Source organism: Mangifera indica, chromosome 4 (assembly GCF_011075055.1).
Source record: "Mangifera indica cultivar Alphonso chromosome 4, CATAS_Mindica_2.1, whole genome shotgun sequence".
In the NCBI taxonomy this organism is placed as follows: domain Eukaryota; kingdom Viridiplantae; phylum Streptophyta; class Magnoliopsida; order Sapindales; family Anacardiaceae; genus Mangifera; species Mangifera indica.
Window position 1 is genome coordinate 17636554 of NC_058140.1, and position 14130 is coordinate 17650683.

The window sequence follows — 14130 nt, forward strand, 5'->3', positions numbered from 1 at the left end:
CACTTTAGGCTTTACGTCCACTCATTTGGTTTGGGTTTTGATACCATGTTGAAACATATTAGATTACCTATAAGTGTAAAAATCGAAACCTATTTTATACAAAATCAATTGACTTATATTAAAATTTAATCTGTCATATTTATATAACACTCATTTATATTATTTTTATTTTATGTGTGACTCTTTTAGTCTCCAATACGGATCTCTTCTGTAGATTTCCTTTTGTTGTTTATATATACTTAAAAGAAAATAAATGATTAATGTTACATATTTACAATGAGTATCAATTTCAGTTTTGATGATGTCGTTTTATCATCTAATTTCATTTTATTTTCTTCAAATTATATAATTATATAGTTACCTATACCTAGTTTTATTGTTGATAAATAAAAGGCATTTCCAGTTCCTTCTATCTACCCACTAAAACAATTAAATTACTTGTTATAAAAACCATGCAAATCAGAGTCTTTAAAATTGCATACATGGTTATTAAATACACCTCGTTAGATAAAAAAAGAAAAGCATATTCCGTACTTTTTATTCGTACACAGCGTTAATGGTACTACAAAACCAGGGAATATTTGAGTCCTCTTCCTGAATGTCAATGAGAAAACGAAAACAGAAAACCATAAACACTCCCTCGAGTGTTCTTCTTAAACACATAACTATACCTATGCATGCACGATTTCAGAGAGACTGCTGTTTTATTAATGTACAAAATGACAATAAATTTTGACCAAATGCTAAGCCAGGCGATACATTTTGGAAGAAGGACATGTATATTGAGCTGGGTTGACACCAATTTCATTGAACAACATTTTTCCAACTTCATCATTGCAGCCAATTAGTTGTGGCAGGTTTTTAGTGTCATGCTCTCCTGTACTTTCTTTACTGGTGGCGTTCAGATTCTTCTCCACCAGCTCTTTAAACACTGAAGACCTCAGGAGGAGGCTTAGAGCAGTTGGTGAAGAAGAAGACGACTCGGTGCAATTGAGATTTACTGGTGTCCTTGTTTGTAAAATGGGTTGTGTTTTAGGGGTACTGTTGAAAGCTTCTACTTTGAAAGGATTGGAATTGCAGATGGAGAGGTTAGTTGTTTGGTCCTTTGGAATAATGTGGTTAGAGAGATTTATCATGGGCTGGGACTCAAAACTTAGTTTTTGTTCTTGAAATTGTGGAGAACGATTGGCTCCTGGTTTTAGCCACCTGATGTATGTGCTTAAATCAAAGTTGGTCACTGCATTTATCCCTCTGTACTCAATTGCTGCAATGTCATAGGCATGGGCTGCCTCCTCCTGGGTACCTGAAAAGCAATATTTAAATACGATGATGCAATACCTTTTACATTAACCAACACGACACACGAAAAAAATCCGGGACACGACATTATTAGTGTTCAGAGAGAGATATTTACTGTAAGTGCCAAGGTAAAGATATTTGTTTCCAAACACCCTTCCAATTCTTGCCTCCCATCTTCCATTATGATGGTGCCTTGCGACTCCTCTGTACTTGGATACTCCCCTTGAGAAACCACTGCTTCTCCTGTCAACCAACCATTGGAATATTATACAAATCTCACCATTCTTTCAATTTCTTGGTGGAATTTTATTATATACAGAGAGTTTACTAGACAGAAAACCGAAAAAATTGGCAAGCTCCTACTTAAATCTTGTTATCACATAAATAAACTCTTATCTAATATTCTGTTACCTTCTTAAGGAGGCCAAGTATTCCTCTTTAGTCACAGATGCCATTATCTCAATTTCTTTGTCATAATCTGACACCTGCAAGAATATTTTCGGAATGTTGGATTTCTGCAGAAGCTCGGAAGGGATAAAATAATTTCCATGAAAAGATATATGGCTATATACTGGGAAATTTGTAAAAGTTGATGCTCCCCAATACTTGAGGGCAGCCAAATCATATGCTCTAGCGGCAGATTCCTCTTCATCATAAGCTCCTGAGGATAAAGATTAGAAAATATTAGATTTATCTGTTGAATTAATTTGCAGTAATGGATTTCTAAGAAGAGATAGGAGTAATCACCAAGATAGACTGCTCATGCCATCGATCATTTCCAATGCACAGCCAGATGCAACCCAATTCACAATAGAGTAGCAATCAGTAGAATAAGTACAGAAAAAATTGAACAATAGCCAAAAGAACCTGTGTATCAAATTTCAATGGCTACCTTGCTTTCCCTTCTTTCTCTGTGTTGGGTTCCAGGATCCTTTATCCCACAAATGAGCTTCATACCGCCCAGTCCATCGATGTCTGCTTGGCGTGTACATTATCAACTTCAACTATAGACATAGCAAATATGTTTCATAAAACTAATCATGAAGAAAATTATATTCAAATCCTGTACAAAACCTGCTAACTCCTCGAAATTTCGAACTTCTTTTGACAGTGGTAGCAGTAGGTTGATCAGCCTGCAGTAATTGTTGCTGCTGCTGTTTTTCACCTGGTAATTGATTGTTATATGAAGCTGCAGCCGGGTCTCGTCGCCTTCTCTTAATACACACAGTCTCCAAATTCTCACCATCAACGGCAGACGCCCGGCGCCTACCAGGCGGGCTTAATTCAGAAATTGCAGAAGTCATTTCCGTGCTTGCTTCAACTTCCCAGAACAGTAACAAACAACAGGCTTGAAGATGGAAACTGAATGGAAGGATAATTATTATATATATAGAAAACTTATCAGTTTGTTTTCTGAATGGATTTGTCATTTTGCTACTGCCAACTTGTTCACCATTGATAAGACAAATAATGTCGATTATTTCTGTAGCATTTGAGACAGAATTAAAATGTCCACACCCGGTTAGGCTGCTAACTACCTAGACAAATAAGAAGCCATGCAGAGTCATATCGAGCTATATATAGATAAAGCATGATGACCATCCACTTTCATAATTGACTAATTCATCTGCAATTTCAAAGCTGTAAATGTTAAAATATTTTCAGATATTCTAAAATGGGATAATACGAATCTTATTTGACTTATATACCAGTAATTTATCTTTTCTCATACTATCACCTCACTTAATTATAAAGGAAACTCACTAGAAAAATTAGTTGCAGTTTTTTCCAACTGGGCTCACATTAATGTTACCAAAAGTTTCAGTTTTCAGGTTGCATTAACATGTTTTGGCCTAAAGAGACATAGGCAAAGAATAACCAGGAAACAGGAAGCTGAACAAAAAATATGTGAGACAAAGTTTCGTCGGATTTATCTTTGTCTTCTGGGAAAAGCGATATAAACAGGAACCTGACAGGCCATGTGTACAAAGAATTCTGGGCTGTCGACAAATATTTAAGCTTTTCCTGTGGCTTAGGATTCAACGGCAATTTCGTGCTCAAAATTTGACGTTTGTTGAGCAAAATGTGTCAGATTCTAATTTGACATTTAAGAAGAACGGTTTTTCCTATAGAATTAAACAAGAGGGTAGCGATGATAATTTGTCATTGGATTGATCCGTTTTATATAATTATATGTTTCATTATAAGCTTAAAATTATGGAACTCTTCATTTATAATTGTATGATAGAAGTCATCGTTACAAAAATAAGAGAATGATATTTTTTTTTTAAAGATTAATTCTCTCATTGTGTTGTTCATCAACTCTGTCAAACAAAATTTTGGAGCAGAAGGAATATGAATATCCACCTCTTCCTCCAAGATTTCCAAAGAACAAAAGAAATAAAAAATATTGAAAACAGAAACAAACATCAATGGAGTTTGCATTGACTGGGAGATGTTAAAATTTCTAACATTATGTTATTGTATTTCTCTTTTTCCATTATTTTCAACAAAATTATTATTAGGGTTTTGGGTATTATTAGATTACACATAAATATGTAGAGGCAAAGCATTAATGGCGTATTATGATCTTATGCAAAGAAGGTAAGTGGGTAAATATTTTAAGTAAATTTTACATATATACATCAAGATCTTGAGCTCTTTTTTTCCCTAGTTTTAGAGGGTTTGAAATCATTGATAATACTTTTTCTCAAAAAAAAAAAGTTCCAAAACTTATGAACAATATTATGTATATCCGCTTTGAGTATACAGATAGATATATACTTATACATATCATTATATGATTGAGTATTATTTATTTTTAATTCAAAACACTTAATTACAATGACATATTTGTATACCCAAAATAGACACATATAGTTTTTCTGAAAATTTACATGCAAAATTATGTATTATTATGTGGTAGTGATATGATAATACCCGTATTATGAAACATTGTTTAGCTTGTTAAATTTAATATAAGTTAATTAGCTTCTTAAATTAATGTATTAATAACAAGCTTCTTTTCAGTTTATTGAATGATATATAGTGTAAGAAAGATACTCCACCTCTAAAATAAATGGGAAAGTTAATTATTATAAAGTAATACAAATAATAGTTTTATTTCATAAGATGATGGGAGAAATTAGTTAATTAGTGGGGAAATTAAAAAATTCCACCACTTATAACAATCCCATGCAAATTTGCATAAAAGAATTTATAATTTAAGGGAAAGATCTACCGATCTTATTGTAAAGAAAGCGAGCGTATTGGCTTGGCCCTTCAGCCTGACTCTCAGCGGATGGCCCTTCAGCCTCTGTCTCAGCCTTGGGGCCGCCCTTCGTTGCATCTTCTTTCGCCACCTCATCTTCTTCCTCCTTCTCGACCTCGTTATCTTCTTCTTCATCCTCTTCTTCTTGATCTTCTTTTAATTCTTCTGCCTTGTCCGCTTTCTCCTTTTTCTTCTCCTCCTTCTCCTTCTTCTTCCTCTCTCTCTCCTCCTTCTTCTTCTCCTTCTTCATCCTCTTCTTCTCCTTTCCTCCTTCTCCTTCTCCTTATCCTCCCCGCCGATCTTCTCTTCCTTATCATCGGCACCGCCTTCCTCACTCTTTCCTTGCTCTTCAACTTCAGATCCTTGCTCCTCCGGCTTTCCCGCTTCGTTCAGCGGCGTGACGTCGTCACTTCCCACTGTCACTGCATCTGACTCCTTCCCGGTGTCGTCAGCCCTGCGTGATCACCAAATCAAAAGAAACTATTACATCACACTTAAAAAAATAACATGAATGCACTTCATTCTCTTGAAAACATTACTCACATGCCCACTTCGTCGGCCATGGGGACGGGGGCAGCCGCTTCATTTAAATGTGCGAGCAGCCTCGGGGTAATAGCAGCCAAACACAAGAAGAAGAAACAAACAGAAAGATTATTTATAAGTTTAGCCATTTTATTTTATTCGTACGAAATAAATTTTTTTTTGTTATGTTAAGTTTGGAAGTGGAAATATGTATATATAGTTTTCAAGTTCGCCATGGGAAACGAATTCTTCGCTTGACTTTCCTCTGAGCACCTGAATTAACCCTAATTTCCTGGAATTAATGGTCAACCTTTTCTATCATTACTCCTATTCAACAGCATTTCATATACGTAATCCTCTCTATATATAGAGGAGGTGGGAAAAGCTACATATATAAATATATATAAAGCTAATTCAATAAATATTTAATAAAGATAGGTGAATGATATAATACTAAAGTTGTATTACATATCTTGCATGTAACAGTTTATATATGGACTAGTCTTGTGCCCTTTATGCCACGTTTTTCGCCACTTCCGAGATGACCTAATTTGTTGATGATGAACCATTTCCTGATGTCACACTCTATCTATCAAAGAATAGTTAGGAATCTTTACTATCTTATCCTCTCACCCAAGTCTCATGTTATTTTGGTTGTGAATAAGGTGGCTTTGCGGCTTTTCGCTTCTACTCACCAAGTCATGTGTGTCATCAATTTTTTGATATATTAAGATCATCTTGTTTTATGATCACACCTTTCATCGTAACTTTATTTTTGATCTTCTAACTTATTTTGATATTCATCAAGTTGATAATATTTCACTTAATAATTTATTATTGATAGTTATAGTTTTTTTTTTTTTACCACAACATTGTCTTTTTGTTTGTCAAGAAGCAAGTTGTTGTGTCAATAATTTAATATGAAGTTTAAGCATCGTGTTCTTACTCATGTTGTTATTGATATACGATGTTTTATTATTTTTTGCATGACTTTGACATTTATCTTCATCTCTTTTTACTGATTACAATCAATTATAATACATGGTTTACCAATCTTGTCTTTCATGCTTGCACTTGACATATTCTTTTTATTCTAATACACTTACGATTTTAGAATTCAATTCTTTATTCCCCATTTCATAACAATTTGTAAGCAAAGGTAAAATGGATGACAAAACTTTTGTTATATTGATTATATGCATTCTTTCTAATATTGACATAATCTTAGAATTCAAAATTGGTTAAACTTCTTTTTAAAACTAGCACGGACCCCGACTAGTAGGGCTGGACCCAAATCGAGCCCATTCGAGCTCGAGTTTAAACTCGATTCTAACGAGTCTGAAACGAGGTAGCCCTATACAAGCTTAAACTACTCGCCAAATTTTTCAATTAAAAATTTTAATACAGAACGATATTGTTTTGACCAATATGTATTAAAATGACGTCATTTTAATAATGAAAAACGAGTCGTGCCGAGTTTGAGTTTGACTTTCACAAGCTCAAGCTCAACTATATGTGAACCAAGCTGAGCTCAAACTCAGCTTGGCTCGAATCCAGCCCTACCGACTAGCATAGACTCGAGTCAAAAAATAGGAAAACGATGTATATCATTTTTACTCATCATACTGTATGCAGTGTGGGAATGAAAATATCAGTGTTATTCTTTGTTAATAATGATATTCATGTAATTTATTATGCACTCAACAATGGGTGTCTTAATATCTGAGATACTCATGCACGCACTTAGCATTGGGTGTCTTAACATCTAAGATGTTTGTTCGCTATAGAAGAATAAGGGGTTTGACTCCTTATGTGATTAGGGTATTCTTAGCCCAAAGCCAGATTGACAAATATATTAGGAGCACCTATATGATGAACATATAGGACGTCATATGTTTTTATCAAACATTTAAGATATCAATGTATATTGTTTGATATTACTCATCAAAATGACAACGTTGAAAAAATTACGACACTAACGGTTCAAAATGATATGAATGGGCATTTAAGATGTCAAGTGTCCAAAAATACCACATTAAGATATGAATTGAAACGCATTGGTTATTAAGTTATATTGTTTTCACTCACCGTATTCCTTGTTACAAAATTTTTTACATTGATTGTTGAGTTATGCTTCAGATAATGTAGTTTATTTTCTTTTATACATATTTATTGTGATATATAGATACAACAATGATATGACAAAATTTTTTTTGTAATTATATTATTAAAATTCAAATAAAAAAATTTGCCATCAAAATTTTTGCAAACACAGTACAAATTACATCCTTTTCCAATTTTTTGCACACCCCTATTTTTAACTTAAGTTAAACTATATTAAGGACTATCTGACCTGATACATGATTTTGAATCTAATTTAGGGCTGATTATGATTACTTAGGGGTGAAATCAAAACTGTTCCACAAAAATTAGGATTGAGAAAAAATACGAAAAGAGTTACAAACAAAATGCAAAAAATTAAAAAAAAAATTTACTTCTTATGATTTTTGGTGATATTTAATATAAATATAATTACAAAAATGTTGCAAAATAAAATATTTATTAATATCAATTATAATAAAATAACAAAATACATTATTAAATTTTTTCACTTACTACAATTTTTAATAGTAAATAATACCATACAAATAAATGCCTCCTTTCTGTTGTGGGGTTGGGATACAAAAATCTTGTGGTCCATTATTTCGACCACTTATAACAATCCCTTACAAATTTGTAGAAAAGAATTTATATTTTAAGGGAAAAATCTACCCATCTTGTTGGAAAAAAAGCTGGAGAACGGGGCTGGCTCTTCAGCCGGGGGGAAAGAGCTGCCGCTGCTTAAGTCTTGGGTTGGCCCTTCAGCCTCTGTCATCCCTGCTTCGTTCAGAGGCGTGCTAACGCCACTTCCCCCTGTGGCTGCGCTTGGCTCATGCGCGGCTGCGTCTGCCTCCTGTGCGGTGTTTTCAGCCCTGCGGGAGCATCAAATCAAAACAAATTATTACATCACACTCAAACTAATAACTTTAACGCACTTCATTCTCTTGACGACATTACTCACTTGCCAACTGCATCGGTAACGGGGACGGCGGGGGGAGCCCCTTCTTCAAAATGTGCGAGCAACCTTGGGGTAATAACTGCCAAACACAGGAAGAAGAAACAAACTGATACATTATTTATAAGTTTAGCCATTTTATTTTATTCTTACCTGATAATTTTTTTTTCTTGTGTTAAGTTTGGAGGTGGAAATATGTATATATAGTTTTCAAGTTCGCCATGGGAAACAAATTCTTCGCTTGACTTTCCTCTGAGCACCTGAATTAACCCTAATTTTCTGGAATTAATGGTCAAACTTTACTATCATTACTCCTATTCAAGAGCATTTCATATATGTAATCCTCTCCATTGTTAGCCTTTATCAACCATTTTTGGTAAATTATATTTATAGCTTTTTCCACTTCCTTTATTTTTCATTGAGTTGTACGAATAAAAATGGCTTATTTGGCACTTGCTATTAGAAGGATGGATTGAACAAACAATGAGAAAAAGAGAAACATAATGAAGGAAATAGCTAATAAAATTAATAGAATTATTTAGTTTCTTAATTTAATAAAAGACTTTTTTCTTTCCCTTTTAGTCTACTGCTAGGATTTCAAATATAAAGTATGAAACTTGAATCTCATATTGAAAAATATAGGTAACTAGTGTGTGATTTATATAGCCTTGGACTCTCCATCTTAATAACTAGTTTTTGAGGTGTGGTTCTCCTAAGGTTTGTATCATTTGGTATCAGAGTCATCACTATATCTCTTTATTATAATCGTGCTGCACAGGTGATGACATCGACATTATAGTGTTTGCCCCCTCCTGTGTGGGCGTTAGGACTATGAATCGTAGTGGTATGTTAGAATCTCAAGTGTAAGTATAAGACTTAAATCTCACATTGAAAAATATAAATAACTAATGTGAGATTTATATATGGGTTTTAGCTCTCCTATCTCAATAGTCATCTTTTGAGATATGATTTTTTTTAAGTTATATTATATAATGTGCATATAACATTTTATATATAGCATAGTCTTGTGCTCCTTATGTCACGTCTTTTGTCACTTGCAAGATGGCACAATCAATTGATGATGAACTATTTCTTGATGTCACGCTCTATTATAGAATAGTTAGTTAGTGGTTTTCAATATTTACCCTTTCATTAGGATAAATATTACGTTTGTTATGAATCAGTTAACTCAACAATTTTTTGCTCATACTCACTAAACCATGTGTGTCGTCAAATTTTTAATACATGAATATCATCTTGTTTTATTGTATCACCTTTTATTGTAACTATAATTTTTTTATCTTCTAACTTACTTTAATGTTTACTAGATCGTTGATATTTCCTTTCAATAATCTATTATTAATAGTTGTGTTTTTCTTGGTCACAACCTTGCCTTCTTGACTATCAAGAAACAAATTATTGTGTTATGATCTAGTGTAAAGTATGAATATCATGTTCTTGCTTGTGTTGTTGATGTTCGATAGTCTTGTTATGTTTTGTATGAGCTCAATATTCCTCTTCATCCCTCTCGACCAATGATAATCAGCTTGCTCTATGCATGACCACCGATCTTGTCTTTCATGCTTGTACTAGGCATATTCCTTTTATTCTAGCTCAGCAACATCTTTAGAATTCGATTCTTTATTCCCCTATTTCACAACAATTCGTAAGCAATGGTAAAATGCACGATGAAACTATATGCATTTCTTTCATATATATTGACATAACCTTATAATTCAAAATTGGCCAAACTTCATATCATGAATCTTCTTCAAAATGCATGATGTAAGAGTGCTATACTGCAGCCTTTCTCTTTATTTGGTAAGTGCTTGAATTCACTGAAAAAATTTATTAAAAGCAATATTGAAAATGTACTACAGCATAGGAACAACACAAAATTTCATGGGAAAATTGTTGACATTCATTGTAAGAAATTTTAAATATTTTTCTTCATATCACAGAAATTATCAGTTCGAATTCAAAAAAATGATCTTGACTCTCAAAATATCCCAATTTATATAACACATCCTTTAGATAAGTAGCAAAATTCGCCAGGCTTATAATCTATTTCCAAGTTAGTAAACAGCCCAGTCCGAGCATTGGAGCCCTGCAGTTCCACCTGAGAAGAGGCAACACCTGATTCAGAAGAATGAATTCAGTGATTTATCCAAAACAATATGATACTACAAGAACAATATTATCTAGGAATTTTTGTAATTACCAAATTCTACTGCAAAAGATCCTAGTTATAACGAAAATAAACATAAAAATGCTTAGATTAATGGTTAATGTTGCAAAGGTCCAATTCACAAGCCTATCAATGAAAAGATATTCTGAAGCACTAACAAATACTAGCTTATGCAGCAATAACAGAGAGGAAGACATGAGCCCAACTGCTCCACGACATTAGTGTTTGATTCAAAACACATGAAATAAGAATTTAAGATTATCCTAATTGGTGGATCAATCGACAGCATCAGCATGTTATCAAGTAAATGTAAACAAATCTATTGTGGAATTAGGAAATTTACACAATTGATCTGTCATGAGTGTCATCAAATCTATGAAGTCAAAAGCACCTCTACCTTTATTGCATGAATCTTCCGAATAGAATCCCACCACAAACAATGGCACCAAACCATTTGTTGGACACAAATCTGGTACCAGAAAATAGAAGCATTGAATGGAATCAGCAAGTTGACATCTACAGAACAATAAGTTGAAAACATACTAAATTTCCGAAGGAAAAAAAAAAGTTCAAAACATATTAGACTCAGGTAAATAAAACCTGATTTTGTTATTTAAGTCATTTTCAACAAAAGGGCTGCTTCCAATACATACATATATATATATATATATCCTCTTTTACGAGTAGACTGGAAAAACCTATGCAGAGAAGCATGAAACTTGGCTCTAGTTCCAATAATAACATGATATCTATACTAGCCATCCCTTTCTACTAAAAGAAAGAAGTATAAGATGGTGGAATGAGTATTTCCTCAAGAAGCTAATAAAAATGGAAAAAAAAATATTCATATTTGCAGAAAGAAAGATATTCACTCAATGGTTGTAAAAATTGCATATGCACTTAAAGCAGTTACGCACTTTCTATTACAATCAGCACGGCTTGAAAGGTCAACTGTCCATATTTGCCAACCTAAATGTCCAGATGCTGCCACCAAAAATGCATAATATGGCCACCCTGTCCCAGAAAAGAGTTCAAAAAATTAAAAGAGAAGTTTATTAGTAACGTGACAAACAGAAAGCAAGTAAATACCAATATCAGCATTGAATCCACTGAGGGCAAGGCCGCTAACACATGCAATTCCAAACCCAGAAATCCACTTTTTAGTTGAATCTCCAAATCTTAAAGCAGTAGACTTCACACCAACTTTCAGATCATCATCTTTATCCTGCATCAAAGGCATCAAGATCATTCATTTTATACCAAGCTAAAAGTGATGTACAGGTTTTTCCTCATCCCATTAGATCTTGAAACCATGGAATCTTTAAACAATAAAACTGCATATATAGATGACTATTGCAAAACCTAATGCATAAAAAACATTTAAAAATAAACATAACATTGACTGAGAATGGACAAACCCTGTGAAAATAAGGCTGTATAGAAACCCAAATCAATAAAGTTGTGAAAAGGAACATCCCAGACTATATAAGAATTTAACGTAAAACTTTAAGTTAGTTACAATAATTGCACAAATTCCTTCAAACATTCTATAATTTTCATCAACTTCATCTTTTTTCTTTAAGTAAACAGAAAATAAGAGAAATGACATTTTAAAACACACAAATCTTCCATTGCAAAAGATTTCTGACAGATTATTAGTCTAATTCCACAAAGTGGTTACAAAGCATTAGCGCAGCCCGAAGTAACCATAACCTTCAATAAATATACTATTGTTATACCTGATGTGCATATATTGTATCATACACAAGTGTCCAAAAAACTCCTGAAATGTACATTGGAAACACAACAGCTGGATCTAAACTCCCCTTAACTGCAGCCCACCCTAATAAGGCTCCCCAATTAAAGGTCAAGCCCAGATATGCTTGAGGCTGAACAAGAATAGTTTTATTTTACAAACACATCAGTCAAACCTTGGAAGACTGTTAATCAAAGATAAAAGGAATCAAACCAAATTTCAAGTAAATCGAAGAACCAAAAAGGCATATAAACACCATTACCCAAAAGGTGAACCTCTTCATGAGGGGGTAAGAGAAGACTAGCAACAAGGATGAAGCCCCCAAAATACGGCTGTTAGAGAAAAGATTATTCAGCTCTAAGTATCACAACTTTCATATACATTCAGTTGACACTGATTTAACAAGATTTGGAAACTAAAACAGTTTGAAGAACAGCAGAAACATTCTATCAGAATATACTGTTTTTATTTGACCACGGAAAATTAAATGCCACAGTACTATTAATTCCAGCGGTTAGATTTGAGTATATTCACACAACTTACCTTAGCTGATTGTAGTTTTGTAATTCAATGCAAATAAAAAATCACATATCTGATGTTATGTCAAAGATTAAGCTATAAATCCTATTCATAGTTGAAGTGGGATGTAATTTGCAAGAAAGTAGCAATAAATATTTGGAATAAGATTTAAAAAATGTTGCAGACGTTCATAATCACAGAAGCACCTATATTGTTAAGTTAAAGCAACACCAACCTATAATTATTCAATTGAAGGAGAATCCCAAGACCCAAAAGCAATTGAAATCCAAGAAAACAAAGCCCTTCCAAAGGTGTCAAAAGACCACTAGCAACTGGCCTCAACTTTGTACGTTCCACCTGCATTTCATAATGATCTATTCTAATCAAACATCCAGAGTACAAGACAAAACCATTCAACTTATTACATGTTCCTAATGGTTTCACAAAATTATTTAAAAATAAAAACAAGACTTATACAAGTTCTTGATAACAAAAACAACCATAACATGTAGTTTGCATATTTCAGGTGGAATGCAAAAGTAATTACCTTTGTATCAATATCTCTATCAATGAGATCATTAACGGTACATCCAGCACCTCTTAAAAGCAGAGAGCCGCAGCCAAATAGAGTCAACATCTTTAAATCAGGGAGGTGTCCAGGGGCCGCGGCCATTGTAATTGACCACATACAAGGCCAAGCCAACAGCCAAGTCCCAATGGGCTTATCAAGGCGAGCAAGCCTCGCATAAGGCCTGGCTGTTTTGGGTAGATATAAGTCAATCCATGAAATGTCATAGCTATTATTACCACTTTTTTTATCTTCTTTCTCGGCTGAACCTGAAGGTGTAGAACAAATTCTAGCAATGGAGACGAATCTAAGACTTTCTTCGAGATTCGGAGTCCAACGTTGAAAAGAAGGAAATGGGTTTAAATTAGGATTTAATATGGGATGAGAATGAGAGATGACTGTTGATTTAGTCGTGTTGGCCAAGAGAGACAAAGAGGGTTTTAGTAATCTGGATCGTGAAGCTCTAGAAAGCAAAAAAATGGCCATTTTGACAGGGGCTTCTTAGGCTCTTGAGATGGTGAATGTGGGCTGTATCCGGTGGATCTTGCGGTAAAATGGATGCGAAGAATAAAGAGGGCCGCTGAAAATAAATTAGAATTGCAGATTAAAACATGTCTGTGGAAGTCAAAAGGAAATGAACCTAAATTGAACATTATCATCAAATTACAATACATAAGGGAAAAAGAAGCAAACGAAGATGAAGATGAAGTAGAAAAGACCCAAAAAAAAAAAGCTAACAACAGAAATAGCAACAGCGCTTTGGGTCCGTGAGGTTTGAAAAATAGTTTTAGACCTTTTCAGTGGCTCCTTGAGAACTGAACTGACGTAGTTCGTTGAGCTGCGTTGAGAGTACAAGTGTTCCGGTCCGGTGGCGGGGTTCTGTTTGGGTTTTGACCTTTTTTAACCGATGAATACCTGGGTCTTCACTTATAGTTCTCCGCCAAAATCTTTT

At 33.9% G+C, this 14130-nt stretch overlaps 4 protein-coding genes across 7 annotated transcripts; all 4 read right to left on the bottom strand.

Annotated features, from left to right (window-relative positions):
* Positions 1 to 743: 743 nt before the first annotated feature.
* Positions 744 to 2603, bottom strand: LOC123214351 (AP2-like ethylene-responsive transcription factor At1g79700). The gene is made up of 7 exons (XM_044634095.1): positions 2374 to 2603; positions 2192 to 2274; positions 2047 to 2055; positions 1872 to 1960; positions 1711 to 1784; positions 1415 to 1542; positions 744 to 1303 (listed from the first exon to the last, which is right to left on the bottom strand). Exons 1-7 carry the CDS (start codon positions 2601 to 2603, stop codon positions 744 to 746), a joined length of 1173 nt encoding a protein of 390 aa, XP_044490030.1.
* A 2193-nt stretch (positions 2604 to 4796) lies between these two features.
* On the bottom strand, positions 4797 to 5273 carry LOC123214991. Its single transcript, XM_044635017.1, has 2 exons — positions 5114 to 5273; positions 4797 to 5024 (listed from the first exon to the last, which is right to left on the bottom strand). The coding sequence occupies exons 1-2, from the start codon at positions 5239 to 5241 to the stop codon at positions 4817 to 4819; spliced, it is 336 nt and encodes a 111-aa protein (XP_044490952.1). The 5' UTR covers positions 5242 to 5273; the 3' UTR covers positions 4797 to 4816.
* Positions 5274 to 7686: 2413 nt separating this feature from the next.
* On the bottom strand, positions 7687 to 8303 carry LOC123212765. The gene is made up of 2 exons (XM_044631953.1): positions 8154 to 8303; positions 7687 to 8064 (listed from the first exon to the last, which is right to left on the bottom strand). The coding sequence occupies exons 1-2, from the start codon at positions 8282 to 8284 to the stop codon at positions 7848 to 7850; spliced, it is 348 nt and encodes a 115-aa protein (XP_044487888.1). The 5' UTR covers positions 8285 to 8303; the 3' UTR covers positions 7687 to 7847.
* A 1742-nt stretch (positions 8304 to 10045) lies between these two features.
* Positions 10046 to 14130, bottom strand: LOC123213071 (4-hydroxybenzoate polyprenyltransferase, mitochondrial-like). Of its 4 annotated transcripts, none has more exons than XM_044632415.1 (9): positions 13972 to 14130; positions 13158 to 13758; positions 12846 to 12967; positions 12354 to 12423; positions 12075 to 12224; positions 11425 to 11560; positions 11253 to 11349; positions 10733 to 10804; positions 10046 to 10266 (listed from the first exon to the last, which is right to left on the bottom strand). In XM_044632415.1, exons 2-8 carry the CDS (start codon positions 13662 to 13664, stop codon positions 10735 to 10737), a joined length of 1152 nt encoding a protein of 383 aa, XP_044488350.1. In that variant the 5' UTR covers positions 13665 to 13758; positions 13972 to 14130; the 3' UTR covers positions 10046 to 10266; positions 10733 to 10734. The 4 variants fall into 4 exon arrangements, with proteins under 4 accessions (XP_044488350.1, XP_044488348.1, XP_044488347.1 ...); XM_044632413.1 differs by having other exon boundaries at positions 10733 to 10851; XM_044632412.1 differs by having other exon boundaries at positions 10046 to 10283; positions 10733 to 10851.